General features: G+C 44.7%; 3 protein-coding genes and 1 long non-coding RNA gene across 4 annotated transcripts in view; 1 reads left to right on the top strand and 3 right to left on the bottom strand.

The window, feature by feature from the left end:
* Positions 1-4,825, top strand: part of LOC132463601 (abl interactor 1-like) — a 33,789-nt gene extending 28,964 nt beyond the window's left edge. Inside the window, 1 exon segment of the mRNA XM_060059882.1 lies at positions 1,863-4,825. Coding sequence (XP_059915865.1) covers positions 1,863-2,038 — 176 coding nt within the window. The 3' untranslated portion in view covers positions 2,039-4,825.
* LOC132463604 (uncharacterized) lies at positions 3,961-5,705 on the bottom strand. Its single transcript, XR_009527074.1, has 2 exons — positions 5,475-5,705; positions 3,961-5,436 (listed from the first exon to the last, which is right to left on the bottom strand). It is a non-coding gene; the product is annotated as an uncharacterized LOC132463604 (long non-coding RNA).
* A 12-nt stretch (positions 5,706-5,717) lies between these two features.
* LOC132463596 (amyloid beta A4 precursor protein-binding family B member 1-interacting protein-like) lies at positions 5,718-13,016 on the bottom strand. Its single transcript, XM_060059874.1, has 7 exons — positions 12,729-13,016; positions 9,472-9,593; positions 9,306-9,380; positions 8,878-9,021; positions 7,878-7,988; positions 6,345-6,443; positions 5,718-6,195 (listed from the first exon to the last, which is right to left on the bottom strand). Exons 1-7 carry the CDS (start codon positions 12,868-12,870, stop codon positions 5,872-5,874), a joined length of 1,017 nt encoding a protein of 338 aa, XP_059915857.1. The 5' UTR covers positions 12,871-13,016; the 3' UTR covers positions 5,718-5,871.
* A 580-nt stretch (positions 13,017-13,596) lies between these two features.
* On the bottom strand, positions 13,597-18,136 carry LOC132463597 (uncharacterized). The gene is made up of 4 exons (XM_060059875.1): positions 18,045-18,136; positions 16,406-16,465; positions 14,529-14,610; positions 13,597-14,252 (listed from the first exon to the last, which is right to left on the bottom strand). Exons 2-4 carry the CDS (start codon positions 16,463-16,465, stop codon positions 13,675-13,677), a joined length of 720 nt encoding a protein of 239 aa, XP_059915858.1. The 5' UTR covers positions 18,045-18,136; the 3' UTR covers positions 13,597-13,674.
* Between the last annotated feature and the right edge of the window lie 708 nt (positions 18,137-18,844).

Here is an 18,844-nt window from a genome sequence, read left to right as displayed (position 1 = left end):
GTTTGTATGTGTGTTCTTTTTTGTGTATGTTTGTGTTTGTGTGTGTATAGGGGGAGGAGTGACCTTATCCATTAAGATCTAGTAGCTCATGTGCTTTGACTCCCAGCATAAGGTTTGATCCCATCCAATAGGCCGGCCCTGTTCAGCTAGGCACAGCTCACGCAGGAGCCTCATTTATTGCTTATAGTAATACTATTTATTGTTAACTGTTCAAAGAGGTGGCACTACAACTGGCGACAAACACTTCCACACGACTCAACACAAGCGCAAGCGATGTCTGGATCCATCGAGGTCAGCTTCAGTCTCTTCCTTTTGGTCACAAAAGGAAGGAGAATGCACAGGACCTTGTCCTAAAGCGCAGGGTGATCGCTGTGTTGTTAGATGCAAAAGTCCAACAAGGACTGCCTTCATATTGGCAGAACTGTTGTCTGGGCAGGACAAGGTGCGCAATCATGTCCCTAACTCTCTCATCACGGGTCAGGTCGTTGTGAGACAGCAACCTCTCTGGGAAAGCTGTAACAGCCCTGCCTTGGCTTTAAGTTCGAAAGACATCAAAGACATTGATGGTGGGGTCTCTTTATTCCCAAATTCAGTTGTTTTGAACCAGAGAAAAGGTCTCAGATTATGTCAGTTGACTGAGCCACACAGTATTTTCATCATTTTCGCCATAGCCCTGTCATAGCCCGTCATAGCCCTGTCATAGCCCTGTCGTAGCCCTGCCCTGTCATAGCCCTGTCGTAGCCCTGTCATAGCCCTGTCATAGCCCTGCCCTGTCATAGTCCTGTGATAGCCCTGTCATAGCCCTGTCATAGCATCATATTAGCCCTGGCCATCCGTCAGACTCCAACACACGTGGAGCCCGTTCTCTTGGTCAAACGCGTCCAGGAGCTGGACTATGTGCTGGGCTGTATTTCTGGTCTGCAGTGATTGACAGGACTCATAGTCCTCCTGGGCTTGCCCCATCATATTCATATCTGACGTAAACAAGCAAATGAACCTCAGAAATCTCATCCAGCTGGATGGAATAGTAGGGACTTTTAATGCAACAAAAATAAAGTGTTTAAACTGTCTGGCAGCCTTCTCGAAACACATGCATGTGGGTCATCTCGCTGGCGAATGGCAGACACAACTGTGTGTGCCTTCGCCATGTGGAGGCTGGCCCCCTACGAAGCCTCCTGTGCTTTGGCTAGTGTGTCCTTCAGCACTGCGTGTTTGTTTATAAGATGCCGTTTGAGAGGCTATCCTGCCGTCACATTTCAGCTTGTAATCGTGGATTGTGGATGTTTGTCAGCGAAATTACCTGACCACCTAACATGCTGATGTTGAAACAAGAATTTAACAGGGAAGGGAAGACTTATATTAAATTCCATTAATCCAAGATCTCATTGTTACGCTATTGTCATTTGTAGTGGTATCTTGATAGTATTATAATTTTAAATTTTGTATTTTTTCCTCCTCACACCACTAGTTGACGCACTTGTACCACCAGTGGTTCTCGTACCATAATGTTTATCTCTTTCTCCCCTTCTCTCTTTCTCTCTCTCTCTCTCTCTCTCTCTCTCTCTCTCTCTCTCTCTCTCTTCTCTCTCTCCTCTCTCTCTCTCTCTCTCTCTCTCTCTCTCTCTCTCTCTCTCTCTCTCTCTCTCTCTCTGTCTCTCTCTCTGTCTCTCTCTCTCTCTCTCTCTGTCTGTCTGTCTGTCTGTCTGTCTCTCCCTCTCTCTCTCTCTCTCCCTCTCCTCTCCCTCTCCTCTCCTCTCTCTCTCTGTCTCTCTCTTCTCTCTCTCTCTCTCTCTCTCTCTCCCTCCCTCCCTCCCTCCCTCCCTCCCTCCCTCCCTCCCTCCCTCTTTCTCTCTCTCCCCCAGTGGTGGCCATCTACGACTACTCCAAGGACAAGGAGGACGAGCTGTCCTTCATGGAGGGCGCCATCATCTACATCATCAAGAAGAACGACGACGGCTGGTACGAGGGCGTGTCCGGCGGCGTCACCGGCCTCTTCCCCGGCAACTACGTGGAGTCCATCATGCACTACGCCGACTAGACCCCGACCAGCACCCCTCTATATAGTGAAGGAAGCCGATTGGATCTGTACAGGATGATGAGACCGTAGCAGTTTATAAAGCCTCCCCAACGGAGAGTCAAGTGCCATGTGAAGTCAGGTTATGATTACAACCCCACCCGAAACATCCCACCTCCACACCCCAAAAAAAAACAGAGAGGGAACCAGTGAGACTGGTGGTTTTCTAGTGTGCGACTCAACACTCTTCATTCCCTGAATGAGCGATGTGGAGGAGAAGGAAAATATGACAAGTATTTTATATATTTACAGTAATTAACCGGCAATTTAACTGTATTGACATAATTACTGTTGGGACATGTACCTGAAGAAGTGTGTCCTTTGTTTTATTTTGAAGTTCTGTAACGTCCTCCATGGTCATTCTAGAGCGTCACGTCTGCTCACCCCTCTAGTGAAAAAAACGACATCTATTTTGGTTTTTACAAAAAAGAATGAAATGACAAGACAAACACGAAACTTAAAGAAAAACAAAAAAAGAAACTAAAGTCATGCAAGTGACGTTCGGAAGACAAAAAAGAAACAAAGAAGAAGAAAAGCACTGCGTGGCAGATTTATTTCACACTCCAGGGAAACACAATAACATGAAAAAACCTGTTGAGGGCGTCTTCTACTATCTGGTGAAGTCTGTCTCTGTTAAGATACTTTGCGTGTGTGCGTACTTTGTACCGTGAGATGCTGTCATGGCGTTTGTCAGTAGTGTGTGTGTGTGTGTGTCTTCTACCTGTAGTTCACCATCGACCTGAACGCATCGAGCGGTCGGCGGCTTCTCATTTCTGTTACGATTAGTGATGGATAATTTATCTGAATGCGCTTCGGTCAGTGACGATTCCAGTGCCATTTTAACATGAGAAGAGTTCTCACATGCTGAACGTTTTGATTTCATCTTTGTACTATGAAGGACATTCAATGCTGTCTGTTTAATTTTGTCGAGTTAGGTGCCAGTGTGACGCTCCGGTTAGCATGTCCCCCCCTGTCTCCCCCTCCATGTCCCAGAGACTCACAGGCCTGATGTAAGGACTAACAGGCCTGATGTTAGGCCCTATCCCCCCCATCAGAGGGACGTTCAGGCCTGCCTGATGTTAACACGTACAGGACAGATGTTAGGACTAACACCCTGATGTTAGGACTAACACCCAGATGTTAGGACCAACACCCTAATGTTAGGACTAACAGGCCTGATTTGAGGAATAACAGGCCTGATGTGAGGACTAACACCCTGATGTTAGGACTAACAGGCCTGATGTGAGGACTAACACCCTGATGTTAGGACTAACAGGCCTGATGTGAGGACTAACACCCTGATGTGAGGACTAACACCCTGATGTGAGGACTAACACCCTGATGTGAGGACTAACACCCTGATGTTAGCACTAACACCCTGATGTTAGGGCTAACAGGCCTGATGTTGGGCTGTCCACTCCTTTGATGACTTGGGTTTTCAGTTAGATGGGATCTATTCAAGCTGTTCTCCAGTGGGCCCAAACACTTCATTTTCTATTCTGAGAAGCAGTTCCTGCTAAGGTGCTTTGAGGAGAACCTGGTGCTCAACATGACCACCGACCACAAGAACCTCAACCCAAGGCTGTTGAACTGGTCTCTCCTTACTCATGAAGTCTGTTTCAGCTGTCGTATTGTTTGGTATTGAGGGGTGACCCATCAACAGTGTTGAATGTAACCTTATTATCATTTGTATTAAACCATCTTAACCGTAGTCAGGCCATCTGTGTGTTATATGCACCTAATGTACTACAGTTAGATACATTGTCGGTTTTCATTGTCTTTTTATTATTTTTTACTGAAATCAATAGATTGTTCAACATGCGAATGAAAGCAAGCATATCCTGATTTTAACATTATCATATATGAGTTGCATTTTTTGGGATGGAATCGATTTAAACCGTAGAAATCATACAGCTTATGGAACCGATGAGTGAATTTCACAAAGTGATGCGGATGTTTTGAACCTTGAAGCAACTTCTGCATGACATGACCGTGACACGCTGACACTCACCATTCGTCTTAGGCGTTTTTAACAAAATAAACATCAATATTTGGATGAATGTGTACTCGGCATTTAGGGTTCACTCATCTGTCGATGGGAGGAGTTCAAATCTAGTAGCTGTATCGTACATTCAAAGAGAATCCCTCAAACGAAACAATGGAAGACCATGTATTTCACTGGCTTGTTGACCAGTGTCATCAGCTTTTTGTGTGTGATGAACGTATTGAAAGACTCACAGCTGGTGATCCTTGTCCTCTACATCATCAACACGCTCTATTCAACCGTTTCTTACGTTTCCTTCCAGGGCTATTTGGCATTTTTGTGGAACAAACAAAATCAAATAATTTTTCTGTGACACATTTCTAGCAATGCATTGGTTTCTCCTCCTTTCTTTATTATTTGAGTCCTACACTGCTGGGGAAGGTCTGCTTGCAGCTGTATGTCAATGGTTTATTTATTCTTTGGTTTCCTAGAGGTGATGTTGACCCCTGGCTGAACGATGTAATGTTTACCACTAACCTGTGAGCTGACGTCACAGGCTCGCCTGCTCTTGCGTGTGTTTCTTTTCTTATGACGAAAACGTGGAGAAAAGAGAAAAAACTAAAACCAATAAACTGATCTGTGACTTTGTTCTTATTGGGAACAGAATGCGTAGATTTCTTGTCTTTCCTCCACTCATGTACATACAGTATGTTCATGGAAATTTATGTACAGTCCTTTTGTAATAAACAGCCCTTAAAAACGGTGAAGACAGGCGGTCTTGTGTGGTGTGTCCTGTGTGCTTGTAACTTGCAGAAGTCCAGTTTTTAAATGTCAGCAGAATTAGATGTAGAACAGATGAATGAGGTTAACCATGGGAGGACGTTTGAATGACACCAGCTCTGAACAGCAGGCCCTACATAACTAAAGCGTAGTACACAATACGTGACCTGGACCCAGGAAGGGTAGAAGAAACAAGATGGACCCGAGATAGGAGCCCAGCTGGAGGGACTTCAGGGTCCGTTAAAGGTCCAGGCGTGTTTTAGTTGAACCCCTCCAGAGACAACTGGTTCAGCTTATTGTTTCAGAGCAGAAAGTTACTTTTGTCATCATGGAGGAGAAGGAACCCAAGGGGCTGGTATCAATCCATTTGATTGGTCATACAACTGTACTATCTATCATCCCTTTATAATGAGAGAGAGACAGACTAACTATCCATAACCAGCCGTTATAGAGAGATACATACTTTAACTAACCTTTAGAAAGTTTAGAGAGAGACATACTTTAATTATCCATAACCACGCTTTAGAGAGAGACATACTTTAACTATCCATTACTAGCCTTTATAGAGAGAGACATACTTTAAATATCCATAACTAACCTTTATAGAGAGACATACTTTAACTATCCTTAGCTAACCTTTATAGAGAGAGAAATACTTAAACTATCAACAAGTAACCTTTAGAGAGAGAGACATACTTGACTATCTTAAACTAACCTTTATAGAAAGAGACATACTTTAAATAACCATAACTAACCTTTGTAGAGAGACATACTTTAACTCTCCTTAACCAACCATTATATAGAGACATAATTTAACTATCCTTAACTAACCTTTCCTCTGGGATGCAGCGGATTAGCCTCTCCCAATGTTATGTCTGATGAGGGGATTGTGTTGAGGTGTGGCCATTGGACTTTGGATGGGCTCAGATAAATTTGGGTAAACAATACATCCACTTCTTCATCATCCCATGTATCATGAAGGCTTTTTGAATGGTGGGCAGTAATATACAGATCCTCTATACATATAGATCCTCTATAAATGACTGTGTCTGGTGTCTGGTGGAGGGGGAGGAGGAGGGAATGAGGGCGCTCCGGTCAGGACGGTGTCACTGCGGGGGGCGGGTGGGATGAAGTCTGGTGGAGGTTCAGGGAGGTGGTCCCCGGGGATGCCACAGACAGTGCTCCCTCCAGAGAGTACTGCAGTACTGCCAGCTGGAGCTGGGGTCGTACCACTGCGGACCGCACAGGGGGTGGCCGGTGGAGCGCCAGGCGTGTGGTGGAGGAGGTGGAGGGAGGCCGCCTGAGTGACGGAGCGCTGGACCCCGGCCTGGAAGTTCTTATACAGGGCGGCTCCATACTGGTCCCAGTGGAGGAGAGGACACAGTTAATGCCGTTGTTAATCCAATTGATTATTAATGACGTTTTGTCCATTGTTAATCTGTTTGTTGAACTTGTTTTGGTCATTGCCTATAGCGTACGTGTTGATGTATTAGTTTGTTCTCTGACCTTGGCCACTCTGACTGAGCTGACCCAGAGGGAGAGGGTGTGTTTGTCCTCACAACACAGCACCTTGGTGTACTCTGACTCCTGCTGGAGGTGGGGGTGCTGAGGGAGAGGAGAGGGTTAGCATGGCCTCCCAGCGCTGGTGGCCAGGAGGCATTCAATGCTCACATTTCAACCGCATGGCCAAAACCTTATGCAAAAGAGGATTTTAAAATTCCCCAATAAAAAAGCTATGAATGACAACACATACAAATTGTATGCGGCGTGTACTGTAACTTGTAATCTAATGCAGAGTAAAAATAATCAGTTCAGTTGGTAAAAAAATAATCAGTAACACTAGCACTATACAACAGATGTTGTATATCCTCCTCCTCTTCCCCTTCATCATTATCTTCATCATTATGGAAGTTGGATATAACAGACCAAAGGGTGGCTGAAATTGTTTTGACTTTCAGTTGCAGGCGAGTTTCATGTGACCCAAACATATTGAATAGATTGAATTGACCCCAGAGCCCAGGACTCCCTTCATCACTCCCATGGATCAGCAAGGATCCATCTGTCAGTGATGGCCTTCTTAAACATACACCATACATCACACCTAACCCCTCACCACTGGAGGAGCGAGAGAGGCTTCTCTTTAGTATCTTCTTCCTCTCTCTCTCTCTCTCTCTCTCTCTCTCTCTCTCTCTCTCTCTCTCTCTCTCTCTCTCTCTCTCTCTCTCTCTCTCTCTCTCTCTCTCTCTCCCTCTCTCTCTCTCTCTCTCTCTCTCTCTCTCTCTCTCTCTTTCACCCCTTGTCTTTCTCTGTCCATATCGCTCTATCGCTGTCTCTCTCTCACTATATTTATATCTTTATCTCACTCTCTCGCTCTGTCTCTCTCTCTCACTCCCTGTCTCTCTCTCTAACTGTTTCATATTAAAATAAAAAGCTGTTGACAGAAACAACCGAGCGTGGGTTCAAGAAGAGCTGTAGGCTACTAAAGGGCTTCCTGTTTGAAATGTCTATATTTAAAACATATGAACCGAGTAGACACGCTGAAAAACATGAATGCTAGAGGACTGGATATGAATACACATGCAAGACTCATTAATAGTAGGAGTACTATTAGAAGAAGACTGAGGTACTATAGTACAGGAAACTGAAGTACTATTGGAAGAAGACTGAGGTACTATAGAACAGGAGACTGAAGTACTATTGGAAGAAGACTGAGGTACTATAGTACAAGAGACTGAAGTACTATTTGAAAAAGACTGGGATACTATAGTAAAAGAGACTGAAGTAATATAGTAGCAGATGTCTGAAGTACTATAGTACAAGAGTGTGGAGACTAGTAGAATACTACATTTCTAGTGCAAGGGACTTGAGCACTTTAGTAGTAGAAAAGACTAGAATACTATAGTAGTATTCAAAAAGTATGATAGTATTAGAAACAATGAAATATATAAGAACAATCTCAAAGTCTTATAAAACTACTAGGATGAAATCCAGAGCAGTTTATCCTTCATAACAGCATGGAAGGTTTACCAGATGACATACCTTCAGGACGAAGCAGAAGTCAGTGGGGGCTCTGTATCTCTGTTTGTAGCCGCTGGCCCGGTAGATGTTCACATTTTCAAATCTGACCAGGCAGCTGAGGTGGATCGATGACTTGTAGGCGTTTAAGAGAATAAAAAAGGATTTAATGACTGGGAATTCAAAGATGCCCTGACAGTGTCAAAGAGGGAGTCTCTCTTTGACACTTAATGAAACACGTAATCATGTTTAATTTTGACATTGTTTTAAATTGTGCTTTGTATATATTTTTTAAGAATTTTGTTCAAGGCTGCCCCCTAAAATCAACAGAAATATCTGTTGAACAGAAAGTTCTCTTCAAACTGTAAATATGGTCAGCAGTTGACATACACACAATATGATGATGGCTGCTTCGACAGCAAATAGATTTGGATCCAAAAACGACACAAACCCTAAAAGAAAAGAACTAGTTTTGCAGTGGCTCTGGCCCAGACAGAACCTTTAGTGTTAAGGACATACCACTGTATGGCACATCTCGCCCCCTTCGTTGATTGTTTTCACTCCCTGTCCTTATGTTTCCGTGATTGTCCTCACTCACCTTAATGGTTTTCACCTGTCCCTCATCAATATTCCCCTCCCATTCTATCTAGCGTGTTTCCCTTCTTCTGCGCCAGATCGTCTTTGTTCTCTGTATCAAGCATCCCAGGTTTTTCCAAGCGATAATCACATTTCCTGATTCCCGACTGTTGACTCCCGCCTACGCCTTTGCCTTCTACCTGCCGGAGCGTTTGCCTGAGATACGACTGATTACCCGTGTACCGACCCACTTTGACCCTTCTCCATGCCGGATTGTTTGCCTGGTCTACTGATTTCCCGCGTACTGAACAATCCTCTAGCAAAGACCATTCTCTCTACACAGACTTTTGCCTCCTGAGTCGTGCTTTTGAGTCAGTTATCTTCTGCTGCTCAACCAGTCATTACACTGTATCTATGGTTTGTGCTATTTGTACAGTATTGACTGTACCTTGTTCTTGCCCTTAGGTATATAGTAGATGCCAGAGGCCCTGAGCAGGAAGAAGCGCTGATTCCACTTCCTCTTGCCGCTCTCCTTCTGGTACAGTACCCCCTCCAGGTCGGGGACCCTCACAGAGTCCCCTTCGAAGTTCTCCTGAGAGGTCAAAGGGTCGCATAGGATATAGTTCAACTGATTACAAATAAATTATATTGGTGTTATTGTCATGGGAAACACACCTCTTCATTGCCAGAGCACAAACAACTTATGCAAGATACAAACAATAGCTTTTGAAATTGTAAAATATACAAAGCTAATATAATTGGAAAATATAAATACAGTAAAAGAGAACTTGAATAAGATACTAGAGGAAGTTCCTCTCCAGACAGAGCCACACAAATCTAGAAAGTCTGTAGCGTGGTGTTAGTGAGCTACTGGACCTTCAGTAGAAGCTGTTTGTCTTTTTCTTTAGTGTTGCCCAGCGCATCACTGCAGTTTCTCCACATGTAGAAAACCTTTGGAGAAACCCAGGTGTGATTAGGGTTGGATTGCAAAGTGAAACTAATATCATCATAGCCTGGCAGGCGTTTCTCTTTGACTGCTCACCTGGGGGTCTTTGAAGAGGGAGTATTTCTCAGGCCTGGAGACAAAAGTGATGGTGTTCTTACTGCTGCGGCCCCACAAACTCAACCTCTCTACTAACGGCTCATGGTCCTCGAAGATCCTCTCTGCATACAAGAAGATACAGTGAATCGAGATGTAATAATATATATGATGTTTATTACAGTTTTTTTCAAGTGCTTGAACACGTTTTGCAAAATTTGTCTCGTTGTGTCAAAACTCAACACACAAGCAAATAAGATAACAACACTGGGAAATAAACCATTCACATCTATGTCAAATTGAAACTCGGCTATCGAAACCTAACAATTCTTTGTAAAAAGGGCACTCTGATGTCAAAATGAAACACCCTTGCATCATATGAATACACTTTTAGATCAGCAGCAACACACTGGTCTACTTTATATAAAACACTGCTGTCTTTCATGTTTACTGTTTTTATTCAGTTCCACAGAGGGCACGTTTTCACCGCAACCAAAATAAATACTAAATACTGTACATTGCAGTACTGTACATTACAGTGCAGTAAATACAGTTTCAGCAAAAATAAATAAATAAATAAATAAATAAACCCTGTACTGTGAACACAGAAAAACATGGCAATTGTGCATGGGTGGGCTTATGGATCCTGCCGTCTGTTGGGGTCTTGCCATAGGATCTCATCAACATCACAAGCAATATTTTCTTCCGCTAAGCATCGGGGAAAATATTGCCTTGTGTGCCTAATCCATCCATGGATTGACCCTATGTTGATGTCTCCGCAGGCCTGTTCCATTGCCTGCAGAAGAGGCATGCGAGCATGAGGTTGGCGGTCATATACGCACCATCTCCAAGCCGAAAATAATTCTTCTATGGGGTTCAGAAATGGAGTGTAAGGGGGCAAGTGTAGGACTTCAAATTGATGATGGTTGGTGAAATAGTTTCGTACCAGAGCAGCCCGATGGAAACTAACATTATCCCAGACAACAACAAACCTGGGCTGCTCTGGTCTGTCCTGTACAGCTGCATCGTGAAGTGCATCCAGAAATTGTATTATATGTTCGGTATTGAAGGGACCTAGTTTTGTTTGATGGTGCAGTAGCCCTTGAAGGCTTATGGCAGCACACAATGAGATATTTCCCCCGCTTCCCCGGGACTTGCACAATTGCCCTTTGGCCAATTATGTTACGACCCCGTCGTCTTGTTTTGCTGAGGTTGAATCCAGCCTCATCAATGTAAATAAATTCATGAGGCTGTGTAGCTCCATCCATCTCCAAGATGGATGGACAAAACGCTGTAACAAAACGAAATACATGCAATACATAGTTTAGATGGCATTACTCAAAACACTCAAATACAGCACTACACATACAGAACCCCCACCCCATCGAACAGGTACCTGGTACCTCTCTGAATGTATCTATGTGGTACTGATACAATGGCACATATTCAGCTGTAACTGGATGACACCAATACTGTATTGTAAATGTAAAGGACTGTAACACTTACCTGTACATATTCACGTCGAAGTCCTTTGACCCTGACACTGTTCCTCTCAAATGGGACCCTGCACAATTGCTTCATGGTAATTTGGTGCTTTACCAAGATGCGTCTGATAGTGGAAATGCTCACTCGCTCTATGTTATTGAATACTTCTCTATCTGCAAGTATTTGTTGCTGTAGCTTGTTGAGACGGATTGCATTGTTTGCTCGGACCAGGTCCACAATGGCAAGTTCCTGCTGTTGGGTGAACAGGCGTTGGTGTCTGCCCCCAGAAGGTCTTCTAGTCATTCTATAGAAAAAAGCAATCACGAAATGTTACTGCATTGGTTTGCTTCTTTTTGTACAGTACTGTATATACTGTACTTTACTGTATATACCATAGAAAGTACTGAAACATCTCAATGTAGGTAATCACAAAACTACCACTTTCGTTCAAAAAGGAGCATTAGCCACCCTGCAATACAGTTCATGTGATATGGTACAGGACTGCAAATAGTCTAGATACAGTCTGAGTAGAGTAGAAAGTAGAGAGTTGAAGACATACCTGTTTTCCAGTCGGAATGTCCTTATTATGGATGAAACTGTGAAACGGCTTAGATTAGGGTGAACTCTCTGCCCAGCTTCCCTCATAGTCAGGCCATGGTTTATGACATGGTCCACCAAAGTTGCTCTTATGTCATCGGAAATAATGTTCAGTGCATGGCCTCTTCCACCACGTCCTCCTCTATGTCTCTTTCCTCCTCTTCCTCCTCTACCTCTGCCTCTTGCTCTTGCTGCATCCATGCTTGCAAAGTTCTCAAAATGGCTTAACTGAGGCCTTTTTGCAGCTGGCTGATTGGTGTTCAGTTTTGGAAGAAAGTGTTTTAAGGTGTGTAAGTAAGTATTCTCAATTAACCAATGTGTTTAGGATTTTTAATAGATGTGTTTTCCCAATGGTACAATGAGACGTCATTTTTGAATTAAGTGTCTTATGTATGAAATACTGTGTAGTGTGCAGGAGCAAATGTGTTGCAGAAAGGAGCAAGTGTGTTGCACAATTGCAACCAAAGTGCAAAGCAGCGCTTTTGTTTAAGGAATGGTTACATGTGTTTAAGGTATAGAAACAAAAACTTCAAGTTGTGTTGCTTTGGTCTAAGCATGTGTCTATAGTGTTCAAGCAATTGAAAAAAACTGTAAGTCATTCCAATAGATCCATGTTATTAAGGAGAAGGCCATTTTGGGAGGTAGCCATCTCCCCAGAATGTTTACAGGTGGGCTTGGGGTTATATGGGATCGAAAATAGCTTGTTTATCGGTGTGTGTGTGTGTGTGTGTGTGTGTGTGTGTGTGTGTGTGTGTGTGTGTGTGTGTGTGTGTGTGTGTGTCTGTGTGTGTGTGTGTGTGTGTGTGTGTGTGTGTGTGTGTGTGTGTGTGTGTGTGTGTGTGTGTGTGTGTGTGTGTGTGTGTGTATGTAGGTGTGTTGTGCCTGGTCCACACTTGCGATCTTTTGACACTCTATCTTGCTCTCGGAAAAATGGAGCAAGGCAAAGTTAGTTGTTAAATATGAATGGTCCATCCACACTGCACACTCATTCAACCAGACAACCCCTTTACTGCAGACTCACATATCTATGCTGTCATTGTTATGTTTTGGCCTTCAATAACTAAAGAAACTCTTATCTCATTGGTGATGTGATGGCCTCCTCTGTCCCCCACTGAACTTGGTTGTGAACCTTTGTGTTCCATGGGCACGTGAACACCTCCACCCCCACCAGCCCTCACCGGTCTGCAGCTCCGGGTTGCTCTCACACAGGCTCCAGTCCAGGGCGCGGTCGCAGTGGGTCTTCTCCATCAGGACATCCAGCACCCCGCCCACGCTCTGCCTCTCGTCCACCAGCAGCATTTTGAAGCTGCCGTCGCACATCAGCACCTTGACGATCCGCTGAGAGGACGAGGAGGAGTGGGAGGAGCAGGACGAGGAGCAGGACGAGGAGCAGGACGAGGAGCAGGACGAGGAGCAGGACGAGGAGGAGGAGGACGAGGACGAGGACGAGGACGAGGAGGACGAGGACGAGGAGGAGGAACAGGAGGAGGAGCAGGACGGGGAGCAGGACGAAGAGCAGGAGGAGGAGGAGGAGGAGGAACGGGAGGAGCAGGAGGAGTAGGAGGAGGAGGAGGAGGAGGAACGGGAGGAGCAGGAGGAGGAGGAACGGGAGGAACAGGAGGAGGAAGAGGAGGAGGAGGAGGAGGAGGAACGGGAGGAGCAGGAGGACCAGGAGGAGGAGGAGGAGGAGGAGGAGGAGGAACGGGAGAAGCAGGAGGAGCAGGAGGAGGAGGAGGAACAGGAGGAGCAGGAGGAGGAGCAGGGGGAGCAGGAGGAGGAGGAACGGGAGGAGCAGGGGGGGAGGAGGAGCGGGAGGAGCAGGGGGGGAGGAGGAGCGGGAGGAGCAGGAGGAGGTGGAGGAATGGGAGGAGCAGGAGGTGGAGGTGTTTTATTTTACCATCTTATACTTTCATTTGAAACTTCTGATAAGCTATCGTATCGATGACCGGAGAGTATGGATCGATATGAAAAGTAAGAAAGTGGTACCTTCTTAATCCTAGCCTCTTTGAGTTTCTCCAGTGCCAGTCTGACCTTGTCTGCCTTCAACTGGACTGGACTCTATTGGCGGAGAAAATCGTGATATCCACATGATGAATAAATGAACACCCTGAATATCATTGATCATCATGTCTGCATTCTGACTTTAAAACTAATCTCCATATTGACCTTGTGGGGCTGTGTGAGAGGAGACCCAAGGCAGAGTGGGCCTGGGACCGCCACAGGGCCCTGGGACGGGCTGCCGTTGGGGGTAGTGCCGCTAGGGGAGATGGAGGGGGTGATCGGTAGGAACTGTTGATCTGGCACAAGGTTCTGATGTGGGATGTGCTTCTGAACTGGGGTCAGGTCTGTGGTCGGGTATTGGATCAGACCTGAGGTCGGGGTCGGGTCCAGGGTCAAGTTTGTAGTCAGACCTGAGGTCGGAGTCCGGTCCAGCAGGGTCAGCTCTGTGGTCGTGGTAAGGTCTGTGGTCAGGTCTGTGGTCACAGTAAGGTCTGTGGTCAGGTCTGTGGTCACAGTAAGGTCTGTGGTCAGGTCTGTGGTCACGGTAAGGTCTGTGGTCAGGTCTGTGGTCGCGGTAAGGTCGGTGGTCAGGTCTGTGGTCGCGGTAAGGTCGGTGGTCAGCTCTGTGGTCGTGGTCCGATCCAGGCTCAGGTTCGCCACTAGGTTGTCCAGGTCCTGCTCTTCCAGCTGGTTCAGAGACTCTGTAAAGAGGTGAAACGACGACCTGACCACCTGAATTCAACTGGCTGGTAAACCAAACAGCTAAAATAAACTAGAGACAACCTTATGAAGAATAAATACACAAACAACGGCTAACATGATATAATAAATACTTTTTGAGCACTTTTTGAGACTACTGCCACCCACTGGTCCCTTACATGGTTAAAAGCGTCTGCTAATAATAACTTTACTATTACTAGTATCCTTTTTAGCCTACTCTTCACGACATAAAAAATCCTTGATTAGTATACGCTCACCTCTTAGGTTTGAGAAGCCAAAGGAGAAGTGGTCTGTCTCTGAGTCCCGTTCTAGTTGAGAAGTTTCCGGCGTCTCCAGACTCTATAGAGACAGTTATATTATCATATTTATTTATAAATCAACACTTATAAAAGCCAAGCAAGTGCCAGAGGTTTAGAAGCAGCATGTTGTGTCTGGTTTGGATACATCGGCCTATTGCATATCGATACAGCAGAGAACATCTGTTCCAGAATAAATAGGTTCACACCATATGTGTTATTGAGAGATTTAAAGACCCTTCCTCTATAGCCCTTTACATTATCATAGTCATTTTAGGTTCATAGCAAAATAACCCTTTCATGAGCAATGGGAACCAGATCTTAACCAATCATAAGTAGGCTACCTTAAACAATGGTAACCATTGTTGGTAGAGAAGGAGATGTGAGAAGAGCTTTCTGGCTGTCGGTCTACATGTGAACAGCCTGGCCGTGTTCGCACGGACTGAGCATGTACACAGCTTTTGCATTAATCCCACTTCCACACGCCCTTTAGCAGGGGATATGAAACCTGATGCTATTTAGTTAGGTAGCAAGCTAGTAGTAACGGCTAGTTACTTTACCGTTAGTTTGTTTGTCTGCTAGTGCGATCACATACTTTTCATTTGTTTGTTAGTTAGTCAGTTAATATGTAGAAAAATGTTAGCAAGCTAGATGCCAGATGCTCATTAGGGTTGCCAGTGGTGACTGTCAGCAGCCATCCTTCTATACGGTCGATAGATATACTCCAGACATAGTGAAGTTCTAAGGCCTGCACTAATCTGGATGCTTTGGTGCAGAGACAGAGAAGAGGGCTCAGGAAGGACAAGGAACCCACCCATCCACATGTGACGACCTCAAGTACAACAGAGCCCACCGGCCTGAAGCTAAACCCTCCCGATGCTGATCCCCCCGGCCCTGACTGCTACAGAAATGGCCAGCGCTGAACTCAGTTTGGGGACCTTGGGGTCGGGACCTCACTCAGGCATGGTGGTCTGAAATGCATTTGGGGCAGGGTCACGTGAACTTGCCGACATATACTGTATATATCGATGAATGGGTATAAGAAATATGAATACACCTTTATCCGAAATTACACGGTTTTGAAAAGTCCTGTATATATACCCTGAACTGGTAACCACGGTCAAACCTTAATTTGTTGCTATGCAAAAAAGCTGTAATGCAAGGTCGATTTGAGAGGCAGACGTTGATTGGACATTGATTAAAAACTATTTGCGTGGAAGCAGAAGCAAAACAAAAATAAGTTTAGATTGCAAGCATTTTCCGACCTAAAAGATTCCTCAAACCTCCGAAACGAGCACATGAGGACAGGAATCCCTGCTCATCTGGTCGCTTTGAAGGAAAAAAAGATGATGAATGGTGGAAAGATGTGTATTTATTAGATCTGGTCGCTGTTTCTCCACTGTCTGGTGAAACAGAGTGGTGCATTTTGGGAAGTGGAGGTCAGTTTGGAATAAAAATATAGACACTAAAAGACCTAATGCGGGTTCTTTTCTTGAACCAATGGTCACACTCACATACGGAAGCACGCAAATGTCAACCCACACATGTCAATGCACGCATGCACTCAGTCACGCATACAGACACACACACACACACACACACACACGCACACACACACACACACACACACACACACACACACACACACACACACACACACACACACACACACACACACACACACACATACACATACACATACACATACACATACACACACACACACACAGACACAGACACAGACACACACACACACACACACACACACACACACACACACACACACACACACACACACACACACACACACACACACACACATGAACATCCATACTGACCTCTTTGAGAACATCTATCTCTCCCAGGAGGTTGATGAACATGGTGTCTATCTCGTCCATCTGGAAACAAATACAAGTAGCTACTGAAACATACATCAACTCAAACCAGACTTAAGATTCTTAAAACATACCCAACAACAACATTATATCCAGCAGGACAATCAGAAGATGAAGCTGGAGCAGTAAATACAACTTCAACTGTAGTTTATAGCTCAGTCAAAGGTAAAGGCTCTGTTAGGTTGTAGAACATACAGGATAAAGTCTGCTTAATCTGCAACAATTGTGTTTGCTGATTTTATTTGTGTGTTCAAAATCTGGTCTCCAAAATCCGATTTGCTCTGAACGGGCCAGCCTCACACTCCACTCAGAGACAACAGGCCGAGGCTCAACTTCAGACGTGTGGACATTAACTTGTATAAATTATGTATAAATTATAAATGGCCCATGTGGCTTAAGTACCACACTGCCTCTCTCATTCCCGCTAGACCTTGGCAACCAGCATTCAGCGTTAGTCCCTGAATGTTAATCGGACCACTTCATAACATGCTTATTTAAGGCCTTGCCGGCCGATGAGCAACCAGAGAAGAAGATCACACTTTAAAAAAAGATTCAAACCACAAAAAGGCTGAAAAAAGGGTGACCAGAAGTGGTGTTAAGTGTTACTTCAGGGAACCTTCATCTATCAGAACACAGATAGATTTCTACGATAAGGACATCCTCTTGCAACTGAAACATGTGAACTTATTATATAGGTTATATTACACGTATTTTGATGGTCAATGAAAGTCGAGGTAAAGTTCCCTTTGACCTCAGAAGGATTGAGCCTTCTCATCCATTAAAGATGGTGTTTTCTTCTACACATACCTAACTAAGCCACAGCATTGCATCCCCACTCTGCATCTTAATGCGACCGTCACTTATCCTTCTCCACACCCTCTCTCTCTCTCGCTCTCTCTCCCATATCTAATGTTCAAACGACACACAACAAACATTCAACATGTTTCCCATCATGTACCACGTCTCTAGGCCAGTGGTCTTCCTGCCAGCCGCTGGGACCCATACAGGCCAGGGACCTCACCATGCAGCCGTGCCTCCCAACAGACAGTAAACAGACTTGTGTATAGGGCTGCTGCTTTCTTGTGGCCAAGGACTCTGTCATGCTGTTGTGTTTTTCTGACTGAGTGAAATAATTAACTATTGGCTGGCAGTAGTCATAAAGGACCATATGTTTGTCTTACACACTGCTGATGTGGTTCTGCTGAAGTATTTCACTCTTAAACAGACCAGAGTCAAACAATCCAAGCTGTGATGAGGCCTGTTTATAAAGGAATGGATTATGAGGAAAGACGTGATGTCAGTTATTTATGTATTTAGTTCCACTACCTGACATCTTAAAGGACTGAATGTCGTCCTCTGGATAATCAATTCTAATGATTTAATATTAAATACAGAACTGCAAATATCCACAGCCTTTCCTTGAGCAAGATGTCTAACCCCCCTAGCAACTTAATTATCTGAGTTTAAATTGCTTTGTATCCAAGCCTCTGATAGACTACTCAACAAATCATTACATCAGTTTAACTTCCATTTGATAATCCAGTCAATAAATCTCCATAAATATTGAGAACTCAAAGTCTACCTGTCTTGTTGTCTGGCGGAGGTGAGGTGGCTCATCCAGCTCGATGTCAGTCAATGAAGAATGGTCAACTCATCATCACTGTGATATTCACAAGAGTTTTGGGTTTCCTGTCCAATGAGGAAGTAGTTCTTTAGCTTCTAATGCTCTCATCGTCAAGGCAAAACACACACACACACACACACACACACACACACACACGCGCGCGCGCGCGCACACGCACGCACGCACGCACACACACACACACACACACACACACACACACACACACACACACACACACACACACACACACACACACACACACACACACAACCCTCCCAGGGCCCTGTCCCTTTGTGTAAACAACACGTTTGAACTTCTCGTTCAGGAACTCACAATCGCCGGTCCAGGTGGTGAAAGCCAAGGTTTATGATATGTCCTGCTGTTGTTTATCGTATTGGAGGTCCTTTGTTTTAAAAACAGGCTTGTGTGTTTAAAAGAAGGCTAATGATATACATGAGACTCGGTGATCACTGAGTAAAGCAATGTTGACACCCTACAGGCCACCGCCATGTGTGGTCCGTTTACCTTGAGAGAATCAGGCAGCACCCCTCTGAACATCTCACCCCTGTAATTCATCACATTAAAACACTCTGCCATGTGTGTGTTTGAATGCAATTGGGGGTTCTCTGTGCCTGTGTGTGTTAGAGAGAGAGTATCCTTGAGTTTTTGTCTGTGTGTGTGCATTTGTTTTGTTTTTCTAAGTATCATCGACTACAGATCTGATTTATTAGGGACTAATGAGGGCCCAGTATGTACAC

The sequence above is a fragment of the Gadus macrocephalus genome, chromosome 8 (genome assembly GCF_031168955.1).
Source record: "Gadus macrocephalus chromosome 8, ASM3116895v1".
Lineage (NCBI taxonomy): Eukaryota > Metazoa > Chordata > Actinopteri > Gadiformes > Gadidae > Gadus > Gadus macrocephalus.
Note: the sequence above shows the minus strand (reverse complement) of the source record. Positions and strands in the feature narration are given on the sequence as shown.